The 25,518-nt window shown below is 36.0% G+C and overlaps 1 protein-coding gene across 2 annotated transcripts in view; it reads right to left on the bottom strand.

The window, feature by feature from the left end:
- hacl1 (2-hydroxyacyl-CoA lyase 1) overlaps positions 1-25,518 on the bottom strand; it is a 63,342-nt gene that overhangs the window by 2,744 nt on the left and 35,080 nt on the right. For both annotated transcript variants that reach the window (XM_028818210.2, XM_051935909.1), the window contains 10 exons: positions 23,125-23,219; positions 22,930-23,042; positions 17,424-17,559; positions 14,981-15,086; positions 13,637-13,720; positions 12,825-12,926; positions 11,799-11,953; positions 7,223-7,381; positions 3,877-3,984; positions 3,307-3,490 (listed from right to left, as the gene is read on the bottom strand). In XM_028818210.2, the coding sequence (XP_028674043.1) occupies positions 3,307-3,490; positions 3,877-3,984; positions 7,223-7,381; positions 11,799-11,953; positions 12,825-12,926; positions 13,637-13,720; positions 14,981-15,086; positions 17,424-17,559; positions 22,930-23,042; positions 23,125-23,219 (1,242 nt within the window). The remainder of the gene's footprint in view (positions 1-3,306; positions 3,491-3,876; positions 3,985-7,222; positions 7,382-11,798; positions 11,954-12,824; positions 12,927-13,636; positions 13,721-14,980; positions 15,087-17,423; positions 17,560-22,929; positions 23,043-23,124; positions 23,220-25,518) is intronic.

The following is a 25,518-nucleotide window of genomic DNA, read 5'->3' as shown; positions in this document are numbered from 1 at the left end:
AATGTGAGCACAGTGCACAGTAAGTTGTGCTACTGCCTCACAGCTCCAGCTGCCAAGGTTTAATACTTGATTTGGCCAATAATGGGGGCTGTCATGTTCTCCCCCTACTATTTCTATGTTTGCCTTTCATATGCAAAACACAAGTATTTGGCAATCTGCGGACAGTAAAATTACTCTGGTTTGGGTAGATGTGTATGTGTTTGTAATTTGTACTGGAATGTCACTAACATGTGCCCAGTGCTGGCTTTGGGGTATTGCACAAAAAGGGATATGTAAAAAAAATGAATAGACATGTCGGTATGACAAAAACACACCTTACAAAACAAATATAAATCATAGAAAAATGTACAGAGAATGTGAAAGAACAGCATTTAAAAAAAAGTTTATATTGTTGCACATATAAATATTATTAAGTACTACATAATCAGATCTAAAACATTTTGGATGCTGTTCTCAAGAGAAATGGAGTCACTCTTCTGTTGCTACGTGGTCTGAAAAGTAATGTACTGTAACTACAGTAACATTCATAGAATGCACCATCATAAGCTGCTTTATTACACAAAGCAAGTAAGGATTTGCTTTAAAATAAATAGCAAATACAAGAATTTTAAATAACATTAAGGTTAAAAGTAAGTTGTAAAAAGCTAAATAACAAGCTACTGTATATAATATAGGTTGCAAGTGTGCATTTTAGTTCATAAGGTCCCAATAATTTTAAATTTAGACCAACATTTTATGGATCACCTGAAATTTAAAATACATGTAATTTAAGTAACGCAAGCAATATTTTATATTTTCAGCAGCTGCACACTGTACAGTTCTCAATTATTCCTCATAAAAAAATATGAGAATATACTCCAAGATGTTCTTTTCTGTGGCAAAGCTTAATATTTTAATGCCTCCTTACATTAAATTTATGCTGCCTACCCAAGATGCATGTAGAACAAGAATTACAAGGGCTGGCAAGAGAGGTGCAGTGTCACCTGCTACATTATCCATAACCAATAACTTACTTATGTCAAGTGATTAAAACAAGTGGATTTGTGCTGCTTATGCAGTTCAGCACTTTTAGAATTTCACCCATGAATGTATTCACAATGACCTCAAGTGGCTTTGCAGAAGCACTACATCTACTCAACGGCTATGTACACTTGTGGTGTCTAACTCAAATCCTTTAGGGCCACAGCGGAGGAATGAAGGCAGGACATGGGGGACATAGTGGAGAGAGCACCTAGGTTTAAAATTCGTTGGCACACATCTCCCAGGACCTTGCTTGGTCTGTTAACACAACTTCTCTGGTGAAGAAGGCACAGAAGCATCTTAAAGATGCTGAGGAAGGCTATCCTGCCTAAACAGCTGTTGGGAGTCCTTCTATCGCTGCTCTGTGGAAAGTATACATACCTGTAGCATCCTGGTATGGTATGCTGGCTGCTCCGACTGACAAGGAGACTCTTCATAGAGTCATCATATCAGCACAAAAAATTACCAACACCCAGTTACCTTCACTAGAGGACATATACAGAACTTGATGTTTACGAATGGCCAAAAAAAATATCATTAGGGAACCACCTCACCAAGGCCACCACCTTTTTACTCTGCTCCCTTCTGGAAGGCATTATAGTTCTATTAATATGCACACTTCCAGACTACTGAAAAGCTTCTACCCGAGCGTTATTATAGTAATAAATTTTGTTAAACTGTTTACTGCATCTAAGTGTTTTTGATCTTATGTCTTTCACTGTCATCCATGGCATCAATGGGACAAGTGCAATCTCTTGGGGACTCATTACAATCACTATAAAATGGAACTAAACTCTATTTACTATTTATATTTTCCACCTCCAATGTTTTATTTGTTATATTGGTTTACATTAATTAATGTGTGTAGATTAAAATGCAGAGCATATGTTAAATCTATTGAAGGTTCTGTTTTTATTGTATTGTATGTACTATTCAGGGGACTAAAAATTTTGTTGTACATCTGTGCATTGACAATAAAACACATTCTATTCTACTCTATGCATTCGGTTTGAAAAAACTAGAGTCAATTCCGGCAGCATCTTGGGAATGGCAGGAGCCAACACTAGACAGGACACAAATCCTATCCAGGCACAGCTACACATATCCACACTCTTTCATACAAAACTCAATTACCAAGAGTTACCAATCAACCTACCAAAGCAAAAAAAGAAACAGACATTGAGAAACAGTAGTTTCTCTGCTGATATTTATTATTATAAGTGTGAATGACTTGGAGCACTTTTAATCACTGGCAACACACTGTTAAAATAAGAATACCAATTATAGCAACTAAATAATGGGTTCAGTGGTTTGGTAATTAACAGCTTCAAGTGATTATAAAATACATGGTAGATTGTGAAAAAATAACTTTTTAAAAATTAAACATAGCAATTAATCAAGCACTAGTAAAAATTCCATTGTTTGTAAAAAAAAATGTAATAAAAACAAAATAACTAGGATGCTTTTCTTAAACGTGATGTCTTTTCAAAAGGGGTCAGGATTAAGGCAAATTTTGAGGTCTCATTCACACTGGTTTTAACAAAAATGCTCAGAAAAAATTCTGCAAGACTGAAATAAATTATTTCTGCATCATTTATTATTTCTCTGCTTGATTATAAAGCTGACCTAACTCTTATTTCCAGGAGGGACAAGGTGCTTTCTTTTGGCGCTTCAAAAATAATTTTCCACTGAATGGTTGTCTACCTTAATTATACAGTCTCCTCCACAAGAACTTGAGATGTTGTTAATTAGCAGATACACACAGCACAAAAATAATGGCTTCTAATAATACCTAGTATGTAGGGACAAGCATGATTTCTTTGTTTTTCAAATGTAATTCGACTGTCCCAAAGAAATAAGATGTACTTAACAGAAATTAAAACAGGATGGAAGACTAGTTAATAGATTATGAGTTTTGGCTTGGGAGGTGCAGATTTGCTTGTTATCGGTTTATATGTATTTTCTAAATAGGTTTACCAAGTTACATTACATTATATTTACCAGGTTACATTATATATTATTTGTTATATAAAGGGTCATGTGTAACTACCACCTGCCCTAGCCCAATGTGATACAAGGCAGAGGCCAGCTTGGTATAGGACACCAGCCGATTAAAGACAAACTGAGTATCTCTGTAGTAAAATGAAATGAAACCATTTTTTTGGAAAATATACTGCTTTGCAAGAAAATATTAAAAGGGGCAAATCAGTTCGGAAGCATGATTTAAGCAAGGCAAATCTGGATGCATGTTTAAAATTAGCAGTTAGAAATATAATTTATCATTACCTGTGGTTTTCTATCTGAAGATGGATTAATCATGATATTTATAAGAGAAGGTGTTTCGCAATTCAGACTCTCTTCAAGAGCCCTGTGTAGCTCATCTGGTGTTCGAACAAAATACCCTTTTCCACCAAATGCAGACATCACTTGGTCATAACGAGCATTAGGTAGTAGAGAAACTGGTGGAGCTCTGAGGACCAGAGAAATATACTATTAAAAGGTAGATTAGGGTAAAAGGAACCAAAGGGTTAATTCAACAGGACCTGCAATACTTCTAAACATACAGCACCATGCTTTCTTGCTTTAAAGTCCTTTATTATTTCAATTGTCCACTTAATATGGAAGTAAATGTATTTTGCAAATATTTTTCAGATGATTTCTGTGTATGTTAAACATCATGAAACCATAACACCACACTCCTTTACCCTGGTGAACTGGTAAAACTATAGTTATAATTGGATAAACCTAACTGGACAATGCTTGACTATTAAACACTGCAATTCTTTAATCTTCTCATTGTGACTTAAACTACTTTATAAAAATAATTAAAAAAAAAAACCTCAAAAATTGCATTACGTGGTTTCAAGCTCTCCTATTTTTTCCATCTCTTTCCAACATTCTTCATCTAATCCACTGTAGATTCCATTATTATTCACAATAATTATGATTATTGGTAGTTTATACCTAAAAGGTAAATATGAGAAGAGAAATAAAGAAAAATAATTAAGCCAAAATATGAATAATTTACATATATTTTAGTCACAGCTTGAGAATCGTGGGTATCAACCCAATTGTCTTCTACTCATTTTAGCATGGTACTTAAGAACTAATAGAGTGATGTTCTCCTCTCTTTTTGGAAATATTGATTCTTCTATTCTTCAGATTTATCAATAGCACATGATGACCCCAATTCTCTTGATTCACTAACACAATGTCTGACATGTATTTCAGAATGGATGAATAGTAACTTTCTCAAGCTAAATAAAGAGAAAACTGAAATCTTAGTGATTGGCAATAATGGATACAATGAGGCTATTAGAAATAAACTGGATGCATTAGGATTAAAAGTCAAGACGGAGGTAAAAAGCTTAGGGGTAACTGTTGACTGTAATCTAAATTTTAAATCGCATATTAATCAGATCACTAGGACAGCATTTTTTCACTTAAGAAATATAGCAAAAGTTAGACCTCATATCATTGAAAGATGCTGAGAAATTAGTTCACAAGTTTGTTTTCAGTCGGCTAGATTACTGTAACACAATCCTCTCGGGACTACCCAAAAAAGACATCAATCGTTTGCAACGACTGCAGAATGCAGCTGCTAGAATCCTAACAAGGAAAAGAAAATCTGAGCACATTTCTCCAGTTTTGATGTCACTACACTGGTTACCTGTGTCATTCAGGATTGACTTTAAAATTCTGCTTATGGTTTATAAAGCCTTAAATAATCTCACCCCATCTTATATATTAGAATGTCTGACATCTTATATTCCAAATCGTAACCTCAGATCCTCAAATGAGTGTCTCCTTAGAATTCCAAGAGCAAAACTTAAAAGAGGTGGTGAGGCGGCCTTCTGCTGTTATGCACCTAAAATCTGGAATAGCCTGCCAATAGGAATTTGCCAGGCTAATACAGTGGAGCACTTTAAAAAACACATTATTTTAACATGGCCTTCTCATAACTTCACTGTAATTAAATCTTGATACTCTGTATATCCAATTCATTATAATAACTATTCATGGTGGCTCTAAAATCTGTACTAACCCCTACTTTCTCTTCTGTTTCCTTTTCCGGTGTCCTTTTAGTGGTGGCGCATCTACTCAAAGCACCGTGATGTTCCAACAGTGATGGATTAAGTCTGCATGACCATCATCATCAAGTCCTTCCGTGAGAACCCAAATTACAATTCTTCATTATGTAAAGCACTTTGAGCTACTTTTTGTATGAAAATGTGCTATATAAATAAATGTTGTTGTTTTTCTCTGGTAGTCTTTATCCTGATCGATCTGCTTCACCTTTAAAGTATGCTCAATATTACCCCAATAACCCCATCTCCTTTTTCTTCTAGCTATCAGCTTTTAAGACCCAGCAAGTCGACTCTATACACTTTCTTCCATGTATTTGTTTCCTTTATACAGTATATATAGTGGATACAGAAAGTATTCAGACCCTTTCACTTCACATTTTGCTGTGTTGCAGCCTTGTGCTAAAATCATTCAAAATTCATTATTTTCCCACATCAAGCAACTCTCAATGCGCCTAAATGAGAAAGAGAGAACAGAATTTATGAAATTTTTGCAAATGTACTAAAAATAAAAAACTGAAATCTCACACTGAAACAAGTATTCAGGCACTTAATAACTCCCCAATATTTTCAAAATGCAATAATGTGTTAGATTAACTGCATTTATTGTAAAAAGCAAATATTATAATGCCATATTCTCCTTTGTTTCATATTTGAATCACATACTGTTCGTAATTTTCTTTTTCAATTTCTCTTTCCTTTTCCAGTTTTTCTTGCTCTTCCTTTTCCCTACAATTTTTTAGCACTTCCTTCATCTTTGTCATGGTCTTTTTTTCTATTTCTTCTTTTTTCTTTAAGCTATTATTTTTTCATTTATTTTTTTAAGTAATTCTCTCACTTCTTTTCTTATAATTATAGAACCATGGTCTCCTCTCATTCCTGCTTTCCCACCCATCTATCCATTCTTCTTCTAAACCAGCTTATCCAGATCAGGGTCCCAGGGAAGCTGGACAGTATCCCAGCAACCATCAAGTGCAAAGCAAGAACAATCCCTAAAACAGGCAATCAGCCCACGGTAGGGTAAACACACACAAACATATCAGGGGCCAATTTAGCACCACCAATCCACCTGACCTGCACCTTTGGATTGTGGAAGAAGATTGGACCACCTAGAGAAAAAGGGAACATTCAAAACCTGAACCCCAGTCATTTTTTAAGAGGCAGAAGCGCTAGGACTGTGCTGTCATACCATCCCTCTCCCTTCTCAATTTCACCTATTGCTAAAGCTCATAAATTGTATCATGTTCAAAACACTGTAAATCTGTTTATCAAAGTTTATGTTGTCAGCAGTTGGTATGAATTGCTAAAACACCTGCACAATATGCACATCACTATATTTAGGTTTTTAAAACACAAGTCCATATACTGTAAATCCACATAAAAAAGGCAATATTTATAAGAACAATCATGTTTTTCAACTGACTGATTATAACAATTGATAAACTATGGACCAACATGAATGAGTGATCAACAAAACTATTGGATGGTTACAGTCAATCTCTCTCTCTCTCTGACATTTGTAAGATGTAGTAAGGCAACCATGTCAGACCTCACAAAAAATCTTTGCTCTCAATGTAAAACTTATGAATGTCTCTACATACACTATAGGTCTTTCAAGATAGCCAACTCGAGAACGAGAAAGATACCAACCTAATCAATAAATTAAGGCTAGATTCTAATCTGTGCAGATGTACGTATTTAATTGATGTAATTATATTAATTTAATGCAACTGCAGTCTTTTCTAACTCACATGCAAGTTCTTTTGCCTTCTCCACTGAAATGGTGATATTCCATTCTCCTACAGTCCATCGCCATCCCCAACATGTAAGTCACTAAAATATAAGGTGATCGCCTGGCGCCAAACTTTACCTTGCAACAATTCACCTTACTAACGTTAAAACATAAGCCCACACTGCAATTCTAGAGTGAATCAGTCAATGAAACATGGACCGCATAGACAATTAACCAAAAAGTACCAGATCATATAAACTTCCACCAAAGAGGACCTTTCTTGGATCGCAACTTTCTGATGAAACAGCTGCATTATGTGACTGGAAATTCTTCACTATTACTAAATAAAATAAACAAAAAGGTAAATGTCAAATCAGAATTTTACCTGCATATTGTTTCCACTTCCATGCCAGAAAATCCAAAGGCACTGTCACCCTGGATACAAACTACACGCTCAGGTGTGTTTTGCTCTTTTACAACGACTGCTGAAGCAATAGCAAATCCAAGACCCACACCCATTGTGCCAAAAGTACCAGCATCCAGCCTTCGGGGAAAAACAAATGAGTGTTTACTTAATAAACATTTGTAATTAAATAGGCAAGTTATTTTCTCTGTTACAACTACATAATGAAAAGAAATGTCATGTACATAATTAAGCTTAGTTAAAGAAATGTCATTAAAAATAAATTTTAAAATCCAGTATCTCCATCACACTAAATAAAAAAAAAAGTGACATGTTCGACAAATTCCTGTTGAACTGTTCCATAAACAAACATTTGCTAGCCTTTTTTAGCTACTTGTATTGTGTTCTCTCTAACCAATTCTTGAAATTAATTATATTTGTTAATCAATTTAAGTTATTTAAAAAAAGTGATAAAACAGAAGTGCTTAAAATTAAGAAAAGAATAAGTAAGGTGTATGCCAACTATGATTTTAAAATCAGCTATTCAACTAAGACAGGAGCCCAACTGGAGATGGTGAAGGGTGAATTTTTTCACACGTGCTTGAAAATATGAGGGACGTTCAAAAGGTTTTCGCATTATTATATTTTCGTTGGAAACAGTGAAGCCGGGAGGAGTAGTAATTGGGCATTAAAAAGTTGGCACAACGCTGGTGACTATGTAGAAAAGTGATGTAATTTGTTTTTTGAAATTCTCAATAAACAGAGTTAAAAAAAAAAGTTCCGAAACTTTTTGAACATCCCTTGTATTTCTCCCACAAACAACATACACAACAACCTATATAACAGTTTAGTTTGAGTAAACGGCTTACTCTCATCACAACTTTTTCATATTTTTAAATTATTTGGGACCAAGTTGAACAGGAAGACAGGTATTAATTTAAATAAATGTTGGTTCCAAAATCATTATTACCATTTTGTAATTTACATGTCAACATAACATTCTTACACCTCCTTAATTCAGTTCAAAGTTGTAGAGGAGGTGCACATCTTGTATGCCAGCAGCATTGGGCAGGTGTCAACTATGGATAAGGACATGGACACACCCACATGGGCACAGTTTTGAGGCACCAATTAACACAACCAATAACATATTTCTGGGTAGTAGGAGGAAACTCTGGTACACAAAGAAGAGTTTTGACCGACATGGGGAAAGGGTGCATTCAGCTGCTGGGTTTGACCCCAAGACATTGGATCCATGAGGCAGCTATAGTAAATACTGCAGCAGTGTGCAGTCTTTTTTGTAATCTTCATTTTCTATATTCACTTTGAAAAAAGCAAGAGTTTTAAACATTGCTTGAAATGAATCCATCAATGTTTAGGTCTATTACACAGTGCCATTTTGACCAAAGGATTACATTGATGTGCTCCACAAAATTCAAGTGATTCTGCTTAACGTTGAAACATATTGTGCATGAGAAAATTGATAATTACAAAACAGATGACTTATGTAATCGCAATTTCATTGTACAGGCAGATTTTGCTATATAATAGGAGATGAAAAACTTGCCACAGACATAAGCACTCCAAAGAAGGGGACTTGAATGTCCTGCATACATTTTTGAGTTACTGTTCTTCCCTTAACCACGTACAATAAAAGTAATACAAAATGTTTTGGTGAAAAGGGCACCTCACAACTTCAGAGTATGCAAATACTACAGTTCAACAAATCAGGTCAGGTCAGGTTGGGAAGCATGCACTGGTACAGCGCGTTGCTGCACCCACCACACAACAAAACAGCTCAGGATCCTGATTGTCAACCCACCAAGCAGACATGTGGTCCAATCCCACCCTCTGGAAATGACCATCTATCTTTCGCAGCCAGGTGTTACATGGGAGCCCCCTTGGCTTGGTAAAGTTGCTCCGGCCCTCAACAATGAGGATCCTGTGAGCCAGATCACCGTCAGGGAAATTGCGCCACATGGTCATAGTGCTGCAACTGACGCTCCCTCACAATGCAGGTAATGTGCCTCACATTCAGGACTCTGTGAGCAACCGCTCATTCGACACAAATTCAAAGCAGCAGTATTTCAACAAATAAAAAAATAAAAATGAAATAAGATGACTAACTCTTAATAAATGCAAATTTACCCAACTTGGTACATGCTGGATTTAAACTAAATATAAAGGAGTCCATCTCTAAACAACATATCAGTAAAAAGAAGTAACAACAAAAGCTAACATTAAACCAATAATTAAATTGACCACCAAGAATTAGTCCAATAGTTTCTGTCTGAAGAGAGTTTTTAATACAGCTAGTAATACATTAACCCTACGTTATCTTGCTTTAAACCACATAAAATCATTATTGCATTAATGTACCCTGCCTAGAATCTCTTCTTTCTAAAAGTAAGTTATTGTTGTAAAAGTCAAGGAAGCGAGTTTTCTCAACTGATACTTTGTGATTAGTGCAGTTTATTTATAGATGTACAACCCCAATTCCAAAAAAGTTGGGATGCTGTTTAAAATGTAAATACAAAAAGAATGCAATGATTTGCAACTTTCATAACCCCATATTTTATTCATAACAGAACATAGAAAACATAAATTTTCAAACTGAGAAAATGTACCATTTTAAGAAAAGAATAAGTTCATCTTGAATTTCATGGCAGCAAGACATCTCAAAATAAGCTGGGAGCGGACCACGTTTACCACTGTGTAGCTTCCCCTCTTCTTTTAACAACAGTCTAAACGTCTGGGAACTGAGGAGACCAGTTGCTGGACTTTTGGGAGAGGAATGTTATCCTATTATTGTCTGATATAGGATTCTAGTTGCTCAACAGTCCTGGGTCTTCTTTGTTATATTTTTCATTTCATGACGTGCCAAATGTTCTCAATTGGTGAAAGGTCTGGACTGCAGGCAGGCCAGTTCAACACCCAGACTCTTCCAATATGAAGCCAGGCTGTTGTAACAGATGCGGAATGTAGTTTAGTATTGTCTTGCTGAAATATGCAATGCATTCCCTGAAAAAGACATTGTCTGGATGGGAGCATATATTGCTCTAAAACTTTCAACACTGATGGTGTATTTCCAGATGTGCAAGATGCCAAATCCTTAGGCAGTAATACACCCCTATACCATCAGAGATGCAGGCTTTTGAACTGAGCACTGATAACAAGCCGGATGGCCCCTCTCTTTAGTTTGGGGGACGTGGTGTCCATTTTTTCCATAAAGAATTTCAAATTTCAATTTGTCTGACCACTTTGCCTCAATCCATTTTAAATGAGCTTTGGCCCAAAGAAGACAGCGGGACTTCTGAATCATGTTCACATATGACTTCTTCTTTGCATGACAGAGCTTTAACCTGCATTTGTGGATGGCACAGCAAAATGTATTCACAGACAATGATTTTCCAGTGCTCATGCAGTGATTTCCATGACAGAATCATGTCCGTTTCTAATGTAGTGCCACCTGTGGGCCCAAAGGTCATGGACATCTAATATTGATTTTCGGCCTTGTCCCTTGCACACAGAGATTTTTCCAGATTCTCTGAATCTTTTGATGATCTTGTGTATGGTAGATGATGAAATATTTCAAGTCTTCGTAATTTTACATTGAGGAGCATTACTCTGAAAGTGTTCCACAATTTGTAGATGCAGTTTATTGCAGATTGGTGAACCTCTGCTGTCTTTACTTCTGAGAAACTCTGCCTCTCTAAGATGCTTTTTTTATATCCAGTCATGTTACTGATCTGTTGCCAGTTAACCTAATTAGTTGCAAAATGTTCCTCCAGCGGTTTCTTTTTTAGTACCACTTACTTTTCCAGCCTTTTGTTGCCCCGTCCCAACTTCTTTGAGAAGCGTTGCTGCTGCCATCAAATTCAAAACGAGCTAATATTTTTCATGAAATAGTAAAATGTTTCACTTTCAACATTTGATATGTTTTCTATGTTCTATTGTGAATAAAATATGAGTTTATGAGATTTACAAATCATTGCATTCTGTTTTTATTTACATTTTACACAGCGTCCCAACTCTTTTGGAAGTAGGGTTGTATTATTAATGCTGACATAAAGATACTTCACATTTGTTTAAGCATTATCCTTAACAGTAAACTTTTACATCAAATGTGCAGTTACTATGTTAGACAGATAGTTATACTAATTAGGTCTTCACAGTAATAATAAAAAGTCATGTTAATAATAATCTGAGGATCAATTACTTATCAACCAACAACTCAGTATTACTTATAGATCCTGCTAACATTATAAATAAACTATATCTACACGTTTTCTTCTCACTGTAACTAACTTACAGTTGTTACAATACTGCAGTACACAATGACTATTGTACACAATTCAATTCCAACCCATTATTATACTTCTAAACAATCCAAGTATTTCTGGACATTTTATTTCATATGCATGTTGGGGTAAGAATTATTAATCCTTAAAAGAGCATTTATGTAACCATATTCATCAACCAATTTTTCAGACCTCTGCTTCTAAATGTTAAATACCAATATGTTACATAAAATTGACCAATACAAAAATTCTCTTGCCTGTGGCGTGGAAGGCTGTTGTTGAGAATGGTACGTCCAATGTCCATGGTATTAGCTCCCTCACTGACAATAATACAGTTCTTTGGCAACAACTCTCGGACACAGTAAAACACAGTGTAATAGTTCATTGGCACAGACTTTTCTAGAGCAAGTACCTACAACAAAAAATGTTTAAAAATCATCTTTAAACCAAATATGTTAAAAAATGAAATTAGCAATGTACTATAGATTCACTATATAGCTGGTATGTAAATAATTTATATACTAATAAATTTACTTTTCCAGGGAATAAAACTGATTAATAAAAAGGAGCATGACAACCAATAAAGTAATGTTGCAAAACAAACCTGTGCTTGTCGCACCAAATATCATGTACATTGCAAACCATAAAAAATAGTAAGACTATAAACTGTTTGTAAGACAGTGAAAGAGCATATTGGAATTGGGGAAGTCTGGTCTGACCAGCTTAGTCAGTCACAGTCCTCATTAGGATGAGTACATTTAGAAGTAAATCAACATGAGGAAACGTGATGCAGAAGTGCAATTAATGTTATCATTTAAAAAACAACACTCTCCCTTAGTTTTATGTCTGGCACAAGTCTGCTCTTATTCTCTCACTCAGCTGTTTCACTGGTAACTAGACTGCAAAAGCAGTGGATTTATTTTATCAGTGAATTCTTTTCAGCATAAAACATTTCCTACTTAGGTAGTTCTATAATTGTAAAGCCCTGGGACCAGTTTACACTTTGTTTGCTACCATATTATATTTAGTTAATACAGAATTCAGTCCTCAGAATTGGAAATGTATCAATGCACTCCTGAAATGTTCTGTTGCTTACGGAAAACAAATCATTTTTGTTATAAAATAAAAGCATACGTTCACCTCAATGCATAGCATATCTAAATAATATCTATTTACTAACCCTTCTTAGTTGTGGGGATACTAAGCCCATTTTGGGAGCTTAAGGTACAAAGCAAGAACTAAATCTGGAACAACTAATATGTATTTACTAAAGAGTAGAATACCTTAGAGGTGTTTTCGTTGCTTTTAATTCTCTCTTTTAACATCTTCCACCACTGTGTATTTAATGGATATGTCCATGTATCATGTTTGAGATAACCTAAAAGCTTAAAAACACACATCAATTATTATAAAAATATATGTGACGTAAAAATAGGAATTTGAGAAAGACTAAATCAAATGGTAGTTATTGAACAGATCTGCATTTTATGGATTTATTGAGCAAGACATAGTATAAATGACCAAGATAATTATTTTGTAGTAGACACATTAGCAAGCTGACATTGACTTAACCTGTTGCAAAACAGAAACTTCAAAAGATAATACTACAAAAACTATGGATTTCATAAGAGGACAAATGCTGTTAAAGAAAGGAGTATTAAAATCTTGTGAGGACAAAAGTAACTTACACGCCTATGGGGGGGGGGGGGAAATCAGATGAGCACTATTTGACAATACTGTACATAATCATTTTTTAAAAGCAGTAAAAATAAACTTATTTCAGATCAAATATGTCTAATTATATACTCAGATATACAATTAATCTACAAATCTTTATTGCAGATTTAAAATAATGTTACTATATAATGGTTTAGAAGAACAGATTAAAAAATTTTGACTTACCTAAGTAATTTCTCAATAAGTGTATGAAAAATGAATTCAAATGATAATACAAAAAACAAGTGTTGACTAATAATATTGATTGAAAGACTGAAACAATATGAATAGCTGATAAACCAATTACTTTTATTGCACAGAATTGTTACTGCAGGATTTTCAAATTATTGATAAACTAAATTATGATTCAGAAATATACCTGATCAACCACTGCATTTATATCACCAAGTAATGCAACAGTAGGCTTAACATTGTTTCCAAGCTCCTCAGCATAAATATCCACCTAGAAGCAAAATAATGATATGCAGAATTTTACCACTGGTATCAATTAGGACTAGAAATACCTTGTCATACATGTGTCTGGTGACTACCTTATGGGGACTGACTTTACGTGACACACATAGTTTCACTTTTTCCCTAGAATGAACCCTCCCAAACTGCAGTGATTTGACATTGGCTTTGCACTTGACTTCTCCCCGTTTGGCAAGTGAACATAAAAGCAGAATGAAATGTTGCTTTTATTTTAAAAAATTGCTCTTTTCTACATGTTTTTTTTTTCTAGTAGGGATCACCAACTTTTTTTTTCTTATATTTTTCCCTTCATTTTTTCACAGTGGCAATAAATTAAATGACAACATTGTCAGGCATTCAACAATACAATATGATTATTGCCATGGGCTATAAAAAGTATGTTTGATACTTAAAATTAGGCAGATTTTTTGTGATTAAATTTTTATTCAAATGAATAAATTAAAAAAAATAGGACATGCAATTCTAAGGTACAAAAACACCAAAAAGACAAAAGATATTACTTTAAGGCATCTGTGTGATAAACCAATAAGGGCAACAACAATATTTATTTATATAGCACATTTTCATACAAATAATGTAGCTCAAAGTGCTTTACACGATGAAGAGAAAAAAAAGACAAAGTAAGAATTAAAATAAGACAACACTAATTAACATAGAATAAGAGTAAGGTCCGATGGCCAGGGAGGACAGAAAAAACAAAAAAACTCCGGACGACTGGAGAAAAAATATTAAATCTGCAGGGGTTCCAGACCATGAGACCGTCCAGCACCAGTGCACAACCAGACCAAAATAGAAAAGGAAATGAGGTGGTTGAGCTCCCATCATTTCCAGCTACCAGACGTTCAGCCACCTAAAAGGCCTTCCCTGATATTGGAGATCAGTTTGCAGGAAGATAATTTGCAAGAGTCAGAAAGAATAAAAGAGGGAGAAGTTCCATTAATCTGCCTTTACATGTTTGGCAATGATAGGCATTTATACTCAATATTTTTTTTTATAAAGCCCTGTTACTGTCAAAAAAATGCCTTCAATTTTCTTCATTTTTTTCTTAATCTGAAGTCCATCAGTAAGCCCATCAACTAAAAAAAACACAAGCATTCTAATAGATGCATTTGAGATGTATTAGTTAACCTGACTTAACATCTTTGTTTGCGAGAGGAATCTAATGAAAACATTACCTACAAAACTAAAAAGATGAAAAATTAATTTGAAATGAAATGTGATGTTACCTGACCTGTATGATCTTCACATCTGGACTAAATCTTGGTGGAAGGCCAAAATGAAGAATCCAGTTTAACCTGGCACCAAGCAGAAGGACTACATCTGCATTCTGCAGGGCCCTAGTAAAAAGGGAGGTCATGAAAACTTTAAAAATTGTGAGGAAACCTTCGTGGAATCCTTCACCAAATTAATACTACAAAGACAATGACACAATTTGTGCTATATTGTATACTGTATTTCATTTGTAAACAGAACAAAATGTAATATAATTAAGGTTAGCTACCTTACTGATGTAGATGATTTGACTAGTATGTGTCAGAGGGCAATGTTAAAGAAACTGGAAATCATCTCAACTGATGACAGACATCCATTACATATAGAACTAAACTTCAGTAAATCAGGAAGGATAGTCGCTTTCACTCTAGAAATTCCTTTCTTCCTTGTGCCATACGACTTTTCAATAAGAAATATTGGAGATAATGATTAAGGTTTTGATATAAATCCTGTAACCTTTTTTTTTTTGGTGTTAAATATGCATTATCTAACTGCATTACCTTAACCTGTCTTGTTCTATTTGTTTGTTTTATATAATTCTGTCTGTTATTAGATGCAACTGAGAAGGCAAATTACATGTTTTCTTGTGTAGACAGGACTAAATAAAGAAACCTTAAACAAAAAGAATTACGCATCAATCTCACTTGATTTTTCATCATTTACAAATACAGTATATTAATATTTAAATGCAGATCTCAAAGTCAGCATTGATATTTTAGCTCACAAGTTTTGTTTGGGTTTTTGTTTATGTAACCTTATGTTTTTTAAAATTGTTTTAAATATATAGATCAAATCAAGCAAATACAACCCATTTTGATATCTGGTGTTACCTTTAACTTGTACAAAGCTGACATTGAAGGCAATTAAAATATACTAAAAAAATTAAAGCTGTCAATAAATCTTTATTCATGTTGAAATGGCTATACCACATTATTTACACTGAATACGTATTTGTTTTTAAACAGCAAGATTCTCTAAGCAATCTCATTTTAAAATGCCCTCAGAACAATTTCATTCATTTTTGTCCACTGTTCTAGGCACAGTTAATAATTCCACTCAGAGGAGGTGTAAATGAAATTTAATAAGCAGACATTCACAATAACATAATAAACAATAGATAGATAGATAGATACTTTATTAATCCCAGGGGGAAATTCACAAATCTTCAGGTAAAAGTGCACTGGAACTTGTACTTTAGAGAATGTGAAATGCACCTCAGTTGTAGTCGACACACTCTACTTCATATTTGATTGAAATTTACTGCAATGCTAAAACAGTCAGAAAATCTTAAATCAGTATACAGTAACTGGAATGTTAATCAAAAGTTTTGCACTGAGGAAAAGTTTTGGGCTTCATTTTTAAGCATACTGAAATAATTATGTTTTTCTATGACTATGCTTTCATTTTAGCATCATGCACCTTTTAGGTCCATCACAGTTCAAAAACTATGTATAATACCGTCAGTTTTGTGAAAGTGCTGTTTTGATTAATGAAACATCTGCATGACAGACAATGTTCAGTAAGAAGTTGTGACAATCAAAACAGTCAGGATGGTCATATGGGCAGTAGAGGTATTTCATACTAAAATGAAAATGGTTTACTGATTTTTCTATTTTTGATTAAATCTATAGGCAAAAGAATTTGATGAATGTATCAGCTTTAGTTTTAATTTGCCTAAGGGGTGAACTGTATTAGTACAAAAAAAAATGTCATTTGTAAATAATATTCCATCACTATGACCATTTCCTGTTGTATAGTATTGCATACAGGGTTTTTTTTAAAATAAATTTAAAAAATAACAACTTACAATAAGGCTTAAGGGTAAATGAGTTCACAAATTATTGAAAAAAAATCCATAAAACTTACCAAAATGTCAAGTTTTCAATCCAAAAATGTTAAGAGTATTGATCTGCCACAGATATTACAAAAAGAAGGTAAAAACAAAAAGCTAATCACTGCTGTGAGATTCTGCCATTTTAACAGGAGACTGGCTATACATTTTATGTTGCCAACTATCCTGTTGGTCTTCCACAGTGTGGATTCGCCATGGAAAGTCATTATTGAATATTGATGTGTAAAGTTATGCTTATAAAGCTGTCACAAAGATTGCCTACTATCGATAGATTGATAATGCACACCTATGCTTCAGTAAGAAGAAATATTGAGCAGACACTTAGTATGTAATCGGGCATCAAGAACTGAACAGATAAGAACCCATTCATCAATCCATCCATCCATCCATCCAGCTTCCTATCCTACTTATTGAGAGCAGGAATGTGGGAAAGCTGAAGCCTATACCAGCTGCCTATCCCAACTGACTTGAAAAATACTGAACTTATCCTTGAAAATGCTACTTTTAAATGCTATTCCTTTAAAACATAATACACATATACAAATAATACCTGGATCGTGCTGCAGAGACACAATTTGGATGATCATCTGGCACAACTCCTTTGCCCATGGGAGTGGGCAAGAATGGAAATCCATATAGATTAACCAACTCTCTGATATTAGCTTCAGCTCTGGAATAAGCGGCTCCTACAAAAAAGGTTGACGTTTTCAGTCTGGTCCGTGTTATAACAACATTAATGACTTGCAGAAAACAGGAATCTGAATGCAGATTATTTTATATGAGAGAAGTAGCAAGTGAACGAAAGACAGCATTATTAGAGAGTTTAAAAATCATATACAGGCAGTCCCCGGGTTACGTACAAGATAGGGACTGTAGGTTTGTACTGAAGTTGAATTTGTATGTAAGTCGGAACAGGTACATTATTTTAATAAATGCTACTGTTGACAGACTGTAACCAAGTGCTCTGCCAATGAATGATGGAGTTTTACCTCTCTCTGACCTTTTAATTATTTCTACTTTATTTTTAATGGTGATGGTTTTTCTCTTCTTTACTGTATAACCAGCACTTGCATTAGATTTGTGTTTCAGAGACATTCTTGAAAGGTGAAGACAAAAGGTTAAGATGAGCTCTTCTGCACAGCACTGTACAGCTATCACAGCAGCCAGGCATCCCTCGTCAGCACGTCTGGTGTACTGACAAGAGACAACTTCCTGCTATGTACGTAACAGTACAAGCAGGCTTGCTATTGAGAATGAATGGGAGTAGCGAGGGGCGGTTCACCACGCACCCACCCACCACACAGTCATCTCCACTACAGTATGCAGCCTGCAGCGTGCGTTCTCCCAAGAACGAACACGGTGCGGCCAAAGGCGTGTAGTGAATCGCCCACCACCGCCTCCATTCAACAGGCAGCTACCCAACGCACACTACAATGCTACCCTCCGCCGCCCTGTTCACCCTCAATGGCCTCCGTTCAGCCACAACCGGGTCACCGCTTGCAGCATTACCAGCCGCCCACTGAAAATGATTCGGGGGGAGCCGTGTGTAGTGGGCAGGCAGTGAAACGCCCTACACCGCTCCATCCAGCCTGCGTTCAGTTAGGAGCAGTAGCTACGGCGGTGTAGTGGGCAGACAGCGAACCACCCCATTAAGCCTCCGTCCTGCACACGAGCGATAGCTGTGGCCCCAGTGACTATGGACCACGGGTCACTGCTCGCTTGCCGCCGGGAGCCACCCGAGGGACACTACACTGCGCGAGCAACGAAATCGCACCCCTCCAGGCACTACTTGCAGCATCCTCCAGCCAAAGATGACGGAGCGGCAGTTAATGAGCCGCATGCGTCACAGCTGCAGCCCCGTTCGTAAGTTGTAGGTCGGATGTCTGTAACCTGAGGACTACCTGTATGTCTCTCTATTATAATAAAAAAATACTGAGACAGGATGAGAAGTTTTAGCCTGGGATGAGACGTGACCCATTTCCATTTTCAGAGAGATACTTTCACATCCCGCGAGACGAGACTTTGTGCCAAGAGATTTAACCACTCCCGGGGCCAGAAATAAAAGACAAAGAGTAGATGACAAAGTAGAACGTTGTAAAGAATTCAAAAACGTTGGCGTGATACACATGCAAAGCAGGTTAGAGATAATGCAAGTACTAAAATTTGAAAGTCTCAAAAAATGATAGTAAAGATCGCATTAGCAAATGGAAATTATTACTCGGTGAAATAACAGAACAGCGAAAAGAGATTGAATATATTGTTCAGATTTTAACTAAGTCTGAGACCTGCAGATCGTCTAATTTGTGTTGTGTTTTAATTTGTGTAAAGATTAAAAACTTTGCTATAAGCACTTCAGTAAATAATGGAAGTGAAAAAGCTATACAGTGATCCCTCGCTATATCGCGCTTCGCCTTTCACGGCTTCACTCCATCGCGGATTTTATATGTAAGCATATTTAAATATATATCGCGGATTTTTCGCTGCTTCGCGGGTTTCTGCGGACAATGGGTCTTTTAATTTCTGGCACACGCTTCCTCAGTTGGTTTGCCCAGTTGATTTCATACAAGGGACGCTATTGGCAGATGGCTGAGAAGCTACCCAACTTACTTTCTCTCTCTCTTGCGCTGACGTAGGGGGGTGTGAGCAGGGGGGCTGTGTGCAGCTGCTTCCTGAAGGACATGCTGCACGGTGCTTCGCATACTTAAAAGCTCAAAGAGCACGTATTTATTTTTGACTTTGTTTTTCTGTGGCTCTCTCTCTGTCTCTTCCTGCTCCTGACAGAGGGGGTGTGAGCTGCCGCCTTCAACAGCTTTGTACCGGCGGTGCTTCGCATACTTAAAAGCCAAAAAGCCCTATTGATTTTTTTTTTGACTGCTTGCTTTGTTCTCACAGTTTAAACTTTTGAAAAAGAGACAAATGTTTGTTTGCAGTGTTTGAATAATGTTCCTGTCTCTCTACAACCTCCTGTGTTTCTGCGCAAATCTGTGACCCAAGCATGACATTCTAAAAATAACCATATAAACATATGGTTTCTACTTCGCGGATTTTCCTATTTCGCGGGTGGCTCTGGAACGCAACCCCCGCGATGGAGGAGGGATTACTGTATAGTAAAAGAAAAGACAAACTATGCAGTAAAATGGTAGCAGTATTTTTTATTTGAATCATTTGTATATTTACATTATATTGAATACAAGCTCCATGTTAATTGTCAAACCAGAGTACTGTTATGTTCTAATTAAATAAGTAAAATCAAATATTCAGAAATGCTTTTATAATATTTTGGGAGTATTCTTATTTTTATATGCTGGTAGGTGCACAAAGATGGATAGGTAGTCAAATTTTATTTAGGGATGCCAAAATCATGTACTGTAAATTCATTACATAAAAAAAATGTTAATATCACATACAGTGCCTATAAAAAGTACTGACTCCCCTTTCACATTTTATTGTAATGCAACGTGGAATCACAGTGGATTTCCTTTGGCTTTTTTGACACCAATCATGAACAAAATTATGACACCAATAATAATTTCTATGAAGATAAACAACTAATTTACAATTTATAATTTCATTTTGTTATCAATCCGAATGCGTTCTTGCTCTGCACAGAAAACATCCCCACCTATCACTTGTACACTATACTGGTTCTGGTTTTTGCAGCGTAATTATATTAAACTAATAATTATAACATGGCTTATCAGTGCATCTATACAATATTCTTGTCTAGTTGATGCTTATAAATAATTATATGTGAAAAATTATTAATGTTTTCTCAATATATGAATAAATCTATGCAAAATTTATCAATTTTTATCTATACGTCATTTTAATGTTCTATTTATATAGGTTAACATATTCAGATATATTGGAGGGCGGCAAATTGAAGCACCGCCCTGCCCAGAGCAGCACGAACTGTAGCTATGCCACTGAGGTATTTCCATAGCATGATTCTACTACTACCATGCATGTAGTCTGGCTGAACACTCACATCTGGAAAGATGTTTCGAAAGACGTTATTGCATGTTTGTTTTAGTTAACATCTTCAGTTATATGGGGAACATCTGGTGGTGCCACAAACCTTTATGCATTCTTTGTGTCTTTTGTTACTATACACACACACACACACACACACACACAGTATATGCAGTATATGTGGGGGTAGTAATAGTCGAACATTGCAATTGTAACATACCTCATTTGATTTTTGCCTTTCAGACCTGAAAATGTGACTACTGTATAAGAAAGTAAATCACTCCATACACATGACAATACCACTACTACGGAAAATAAAAATTAGAACTAAACAATAAGTGGATTGATACTATTATTACTACCTGACAATTTACAAAATTGGGATGCAGATATAGGAATGACATTTTAAGAATCCATAATGTAAGTCACATTAAACTTTAAACTATAGGGTGTTTTATTGCTAAAGCAAAATTCACAAATAAATACACACACACATCAGCTGGCTGGCAAAAAATGTGACTTTTAAACAATGTTAATGAGTGAGAAAATCATGTTATTTGGTCACATTATGTTTGACTTCATATTTACTAAGTCAGTTTCATCCTATAGTTAAATACGCTGCAACAGTTACTGTATAACATATCTACATTAGTCTCACTTTCTAATTGGTTAAGAGTCTAATAATGGTGTGGATGGGAATTCCATATAATCTGTGTTTTCCTGCCCCCCTAAAAGAACAGTTCTTGTACAATAATAATTCCTTACATTACAAAAGCTTTATTTAAATATTTCATTTTACAATATTAGTGAAATTGTTTGGTATTATTCGGGACAGTGGCAGTAGTTTCTTTCATTTGTAAGACTAACAAAGGACTACCATTAAATTGGTCATTTCAACACTGCAAGGCTGTCATAGCCTCAGTATATGCAAGCAACTCTGCATAACAGTCGAGTATGCAGTACATACCAGCAGAATCTCTGCATTAGTCACAAATAGGTTCTTTAGCCTGACCTTAATGTTCAGTAAAGTAATAACACCTTTACACTTCATGATCTACATGCAGAGTAAGAATTTCCAGGCCCTGAATAGTTGCATCCTTAGTGGAACTATTTTTTTTTAAATCATCAACATGCCGAAGACTTTGGTACATCTGAATTCACATTATATTATGTAGCAGCATGTAGAATAGGTGTAAATTAATGCCTAACTACCTATATTTATGCCAGATGCATAATTTTGAAGACTGTAATTTCATACTGGCCTGTGTCATGATATTGTAAACCTAATTTATTATTTAATTTTTCCCTAATTAAAAAAAGCCTACTAAACTATCTAAAGACATTCACTTTGTAACCTGGATAAGTGCTTATAGTAGTAGGCATCTGCCAGCTTCAATGAAATTAACACTGTTTAAAAAAGCACAATGTGAGAATATTCCAAGTGCATTCAAAGGGCAGCATGGAATCAAAACTAAAAGTAGACTTATTACTTAATGGTACACAAGAAACTTGGTGCTTGTTAACACTTAAGGTTTTTCACTTTGTGCTCCTTAAACTGCTAATCCAAGGTGCAGACACGATGGTGGAAGCATTTGTATATTTTATATACTGTAAATACTTTCCCTCTTAAGCAAAAAGCTCTGCCATCTTGTCAGAATCACTTCCTTTTCTGCAATGTGTAAATGCGATCTTTTGCCTGAAACAGCCCCTAATAAACAAATAATAATTTGGTTTATATGTGATGATTGGTTGAACATATTTGCTTTTGAAAATTAATGTAGAAATATTAGAAATTTGTAACAAGAACATTAAGCAAAAACCATGGATTTAATAATATCATTGTTTGCCGCCTGCTGTTTTTTAAACAACAGCCCTACTAATGAAATGAATAAAAGAGAAACAACAGAAAAGGTACCATTTATGTACAGTATTTAGGAGGATAGTCACAACAGCAAACCATTAAAACAACTCATCTTTTCAGAAATGTTTTTACTAATGTATTGCCATCATCATTAACTGTGTGGGGAGTCACATTAGTAGTCAATAGAAAGGGGTTCATAAACAAACATATACAGTAGTACTACCTTTGCCAATGATGAGAAGTGGTCTTCTAGATTGTTTGAGAATTGATACTGCATTACACACAGCATCAGATTCAGCCAAACTTACAGGTGGTGGAAGGCAGCAAGATATTTTCCTTTAAAAAAGTAAATAAATAAATTTTAATGCTTGTTTTCCATTTCTAAAAAGATTATTATAAAATAGCTGATCAAACTTACCGCACTTTTATTTTGTTTACTTTAGCATTTACCATGTTTCCGGGAATGTCAATGTAACATGCGCCTGGCCTTCCATAAATGCTGGCTCTAACTGCCTGAAAATTAAGTTGTATGTTAAGGTGAATACACATAATGGAGAGTGTGGTGATAAAAGGACTTCAGTGAAAGGAATAATCATAAATTATGGTCAGCAGTCAGGTACCCTAAAATTAATTAATATATTGGGAAGTTAAAAACAAAAATTAAAATTAAATAATCCTATTAAGAGTGCAATATATAATATATTATATATCTTTTTAAAAGAGACAAAATAATTTAATCATTGCCTTATTATAATTATCAGTGGGTTCATTATCAGACCATCATTGCAGGTGATGCTTCTTCATTAATGGAAAGTTAATCAAACAGCCCCAGTTGCAGCATGCAAACTTTGAATATGTCTCCTAGTGTGCTGCATTCAATATGGCCATAGCTCTCTTAGTCAACCTGAAGAGCACTACCATGAAATGAAAGTAGTGACTTCGGAATAAACCCATACAAACAAACATAGCAGATAATACTCATGAGGACTGTTTTACACAACTGGTGTTCTCATCACTTCCACTTTACACCATGGTGCATTCCTGCTCACTTTATGTGCAGACAGCATAAAATAACTGACTATCTTACACTCCAGCTTCTGTGGAAATACATTGCAGAATTTGAGACGTCTTTTTCACCAATTAACATTCTTCTTTGATTTTTTTTTGTTTGTGTCTGCCCCTTCTATTGTCACTGGTTTTTCTACCCGCTGTTTCTTAGAGCTGTGTCTTGCAACATTACAATTACTAAACCTTTCTTAAAGGGTATGAGAACTCAGCTCTGCCTCATCCATAGCCCGGAAGTACTAGGAAATCACGTGGGTGGGAGCACTGAAGTACTTCCGGGCTGATTAAAGAACTTTAATTCTCCGTCTGACCTGGAAGTGCTGGCAAATCACATGGACAGAAGAGTAGAAGCACTTCCGGGTCAAGGACTATTTAAAGGACTGTTGGAGACCCACCAAGGGAGCTGGAGTTGGGAGGTAGAGGACAGAGCTTGCTGGGAGGTGTGGAGGAGGGATTTCAAGAATTAAATATTATTGTGTTTATTTATTTATTGTGGTGGAGGTGCTTTGGGCATGGTTTATTTAAAGAAAAGAAATTAAACAACTTCTTGGTGCTTTAAAGACATGTTGTCAGCGTCTGTATGTTGGGTTAAGCACTGGTATAGCACCATCTAGTGTTACTATATTTATATTACACACACACACACACACACACCCACCCACCAATTTCCAACACTCGGGTCTACTGCTATCAGGACGTGCTGATGTGCTGACATCAACTTAGTAAACGAGAGAGGCAGCTGAGGGTTGCTGAGAGTTTTGTGTATTCTGTTGTGTGAAATTTAATTAAAAAATATACTTTGCTCCTATAAACTTGGGTTTTGTCTGGCAGTAAAGAACCTTGCAGGAACTGTTAAAGCTTTTTTTTTTCCCTTTAGAAGGGTTTTTTGCTTTTTTTTCGCCTGCACAGCAGCAAAAGTAGCTGGGTGTGGGGGGTGTGCTTGGAAAAGGTACTTGTTACTTACAACATTCACGTGTAAGTAAATAGCAAAAATAGTTAATAAGTAATAGTAACAGCAATTCCTAAAAAAAAAAAAAAAAAGGCTATGGCTGACTTCAAAGCAATAAAGGGTAAGGCTCAGTGATATAAAAATTAACAGAAATTAACTAGCAGCATATATTCACTAAGCAAGTTTTATTTATCCATCCATCCATCCATCCATTCTCTTCCGCTTATCCGAGGTCGGGTCGCGGGGGTAGCAGCTTGAGCAGAGATGCCCAGACTTCCCTCTCCCCGCCCAGTTCGTCTAGCTCTTCTGGGAGAATCCCGAGGTGTTCCCAGGTCAGTTGGGAGACACAGACCCTCCAGCGTGTCCTGGGTCTTCCCCGGGGCCTCCTCCCGGTTGGGCGTGCCCGGAACACCTCACAGGGAGGCGTCCAGGAGGCATCCTAATCAGATGCCCGAGCCACCTCATCTGACTCCTCTCGATGCGGACGAGCAGCAGCTCTACTCTGAGCCCCTCCCGGATGACTGAGCTTCTCACCCTATCTTTAAGGGAGAGCCCAGACACCCTGCGGAGGAAACTCATTTCAGCCACTTGTATTCGCGATCTCGTTCTTTCGGTCACTACTCATAGCTCATGACCATAGGTGAGGGTAGGAACACAGATCGACTGGTAAATTGAGAGCCTTGCCTTATGGCTCAGCTCCTTTTTCACCACGACAGACCAATGCAGAGCCCGCATCACTGCGGACGCCGCACCGATCCGCCTGTCGATCTCACGCTCCATTCTTCCCTCACTCGTGAA

This window comes from Erpetoichthys calabaricus, chromosome 13, assembly GCF_900747795.2.
Source record: "Erpetoichthys calabaricus chromosome 13, fErpCal1.3, whole genome shotgun sequence".
NCBI lineage: Eukaryota > Metazoa > Chordata > Cladistia > Polypteriformes > Polypteridae > Erpetoichthys > Erpetoichthys calabaricus.
The sequence above is the reverse complement of the archived record's forward strand: the minus strand, read 5'-3'. Positions and strand labels throughout refer to the sequence as shown.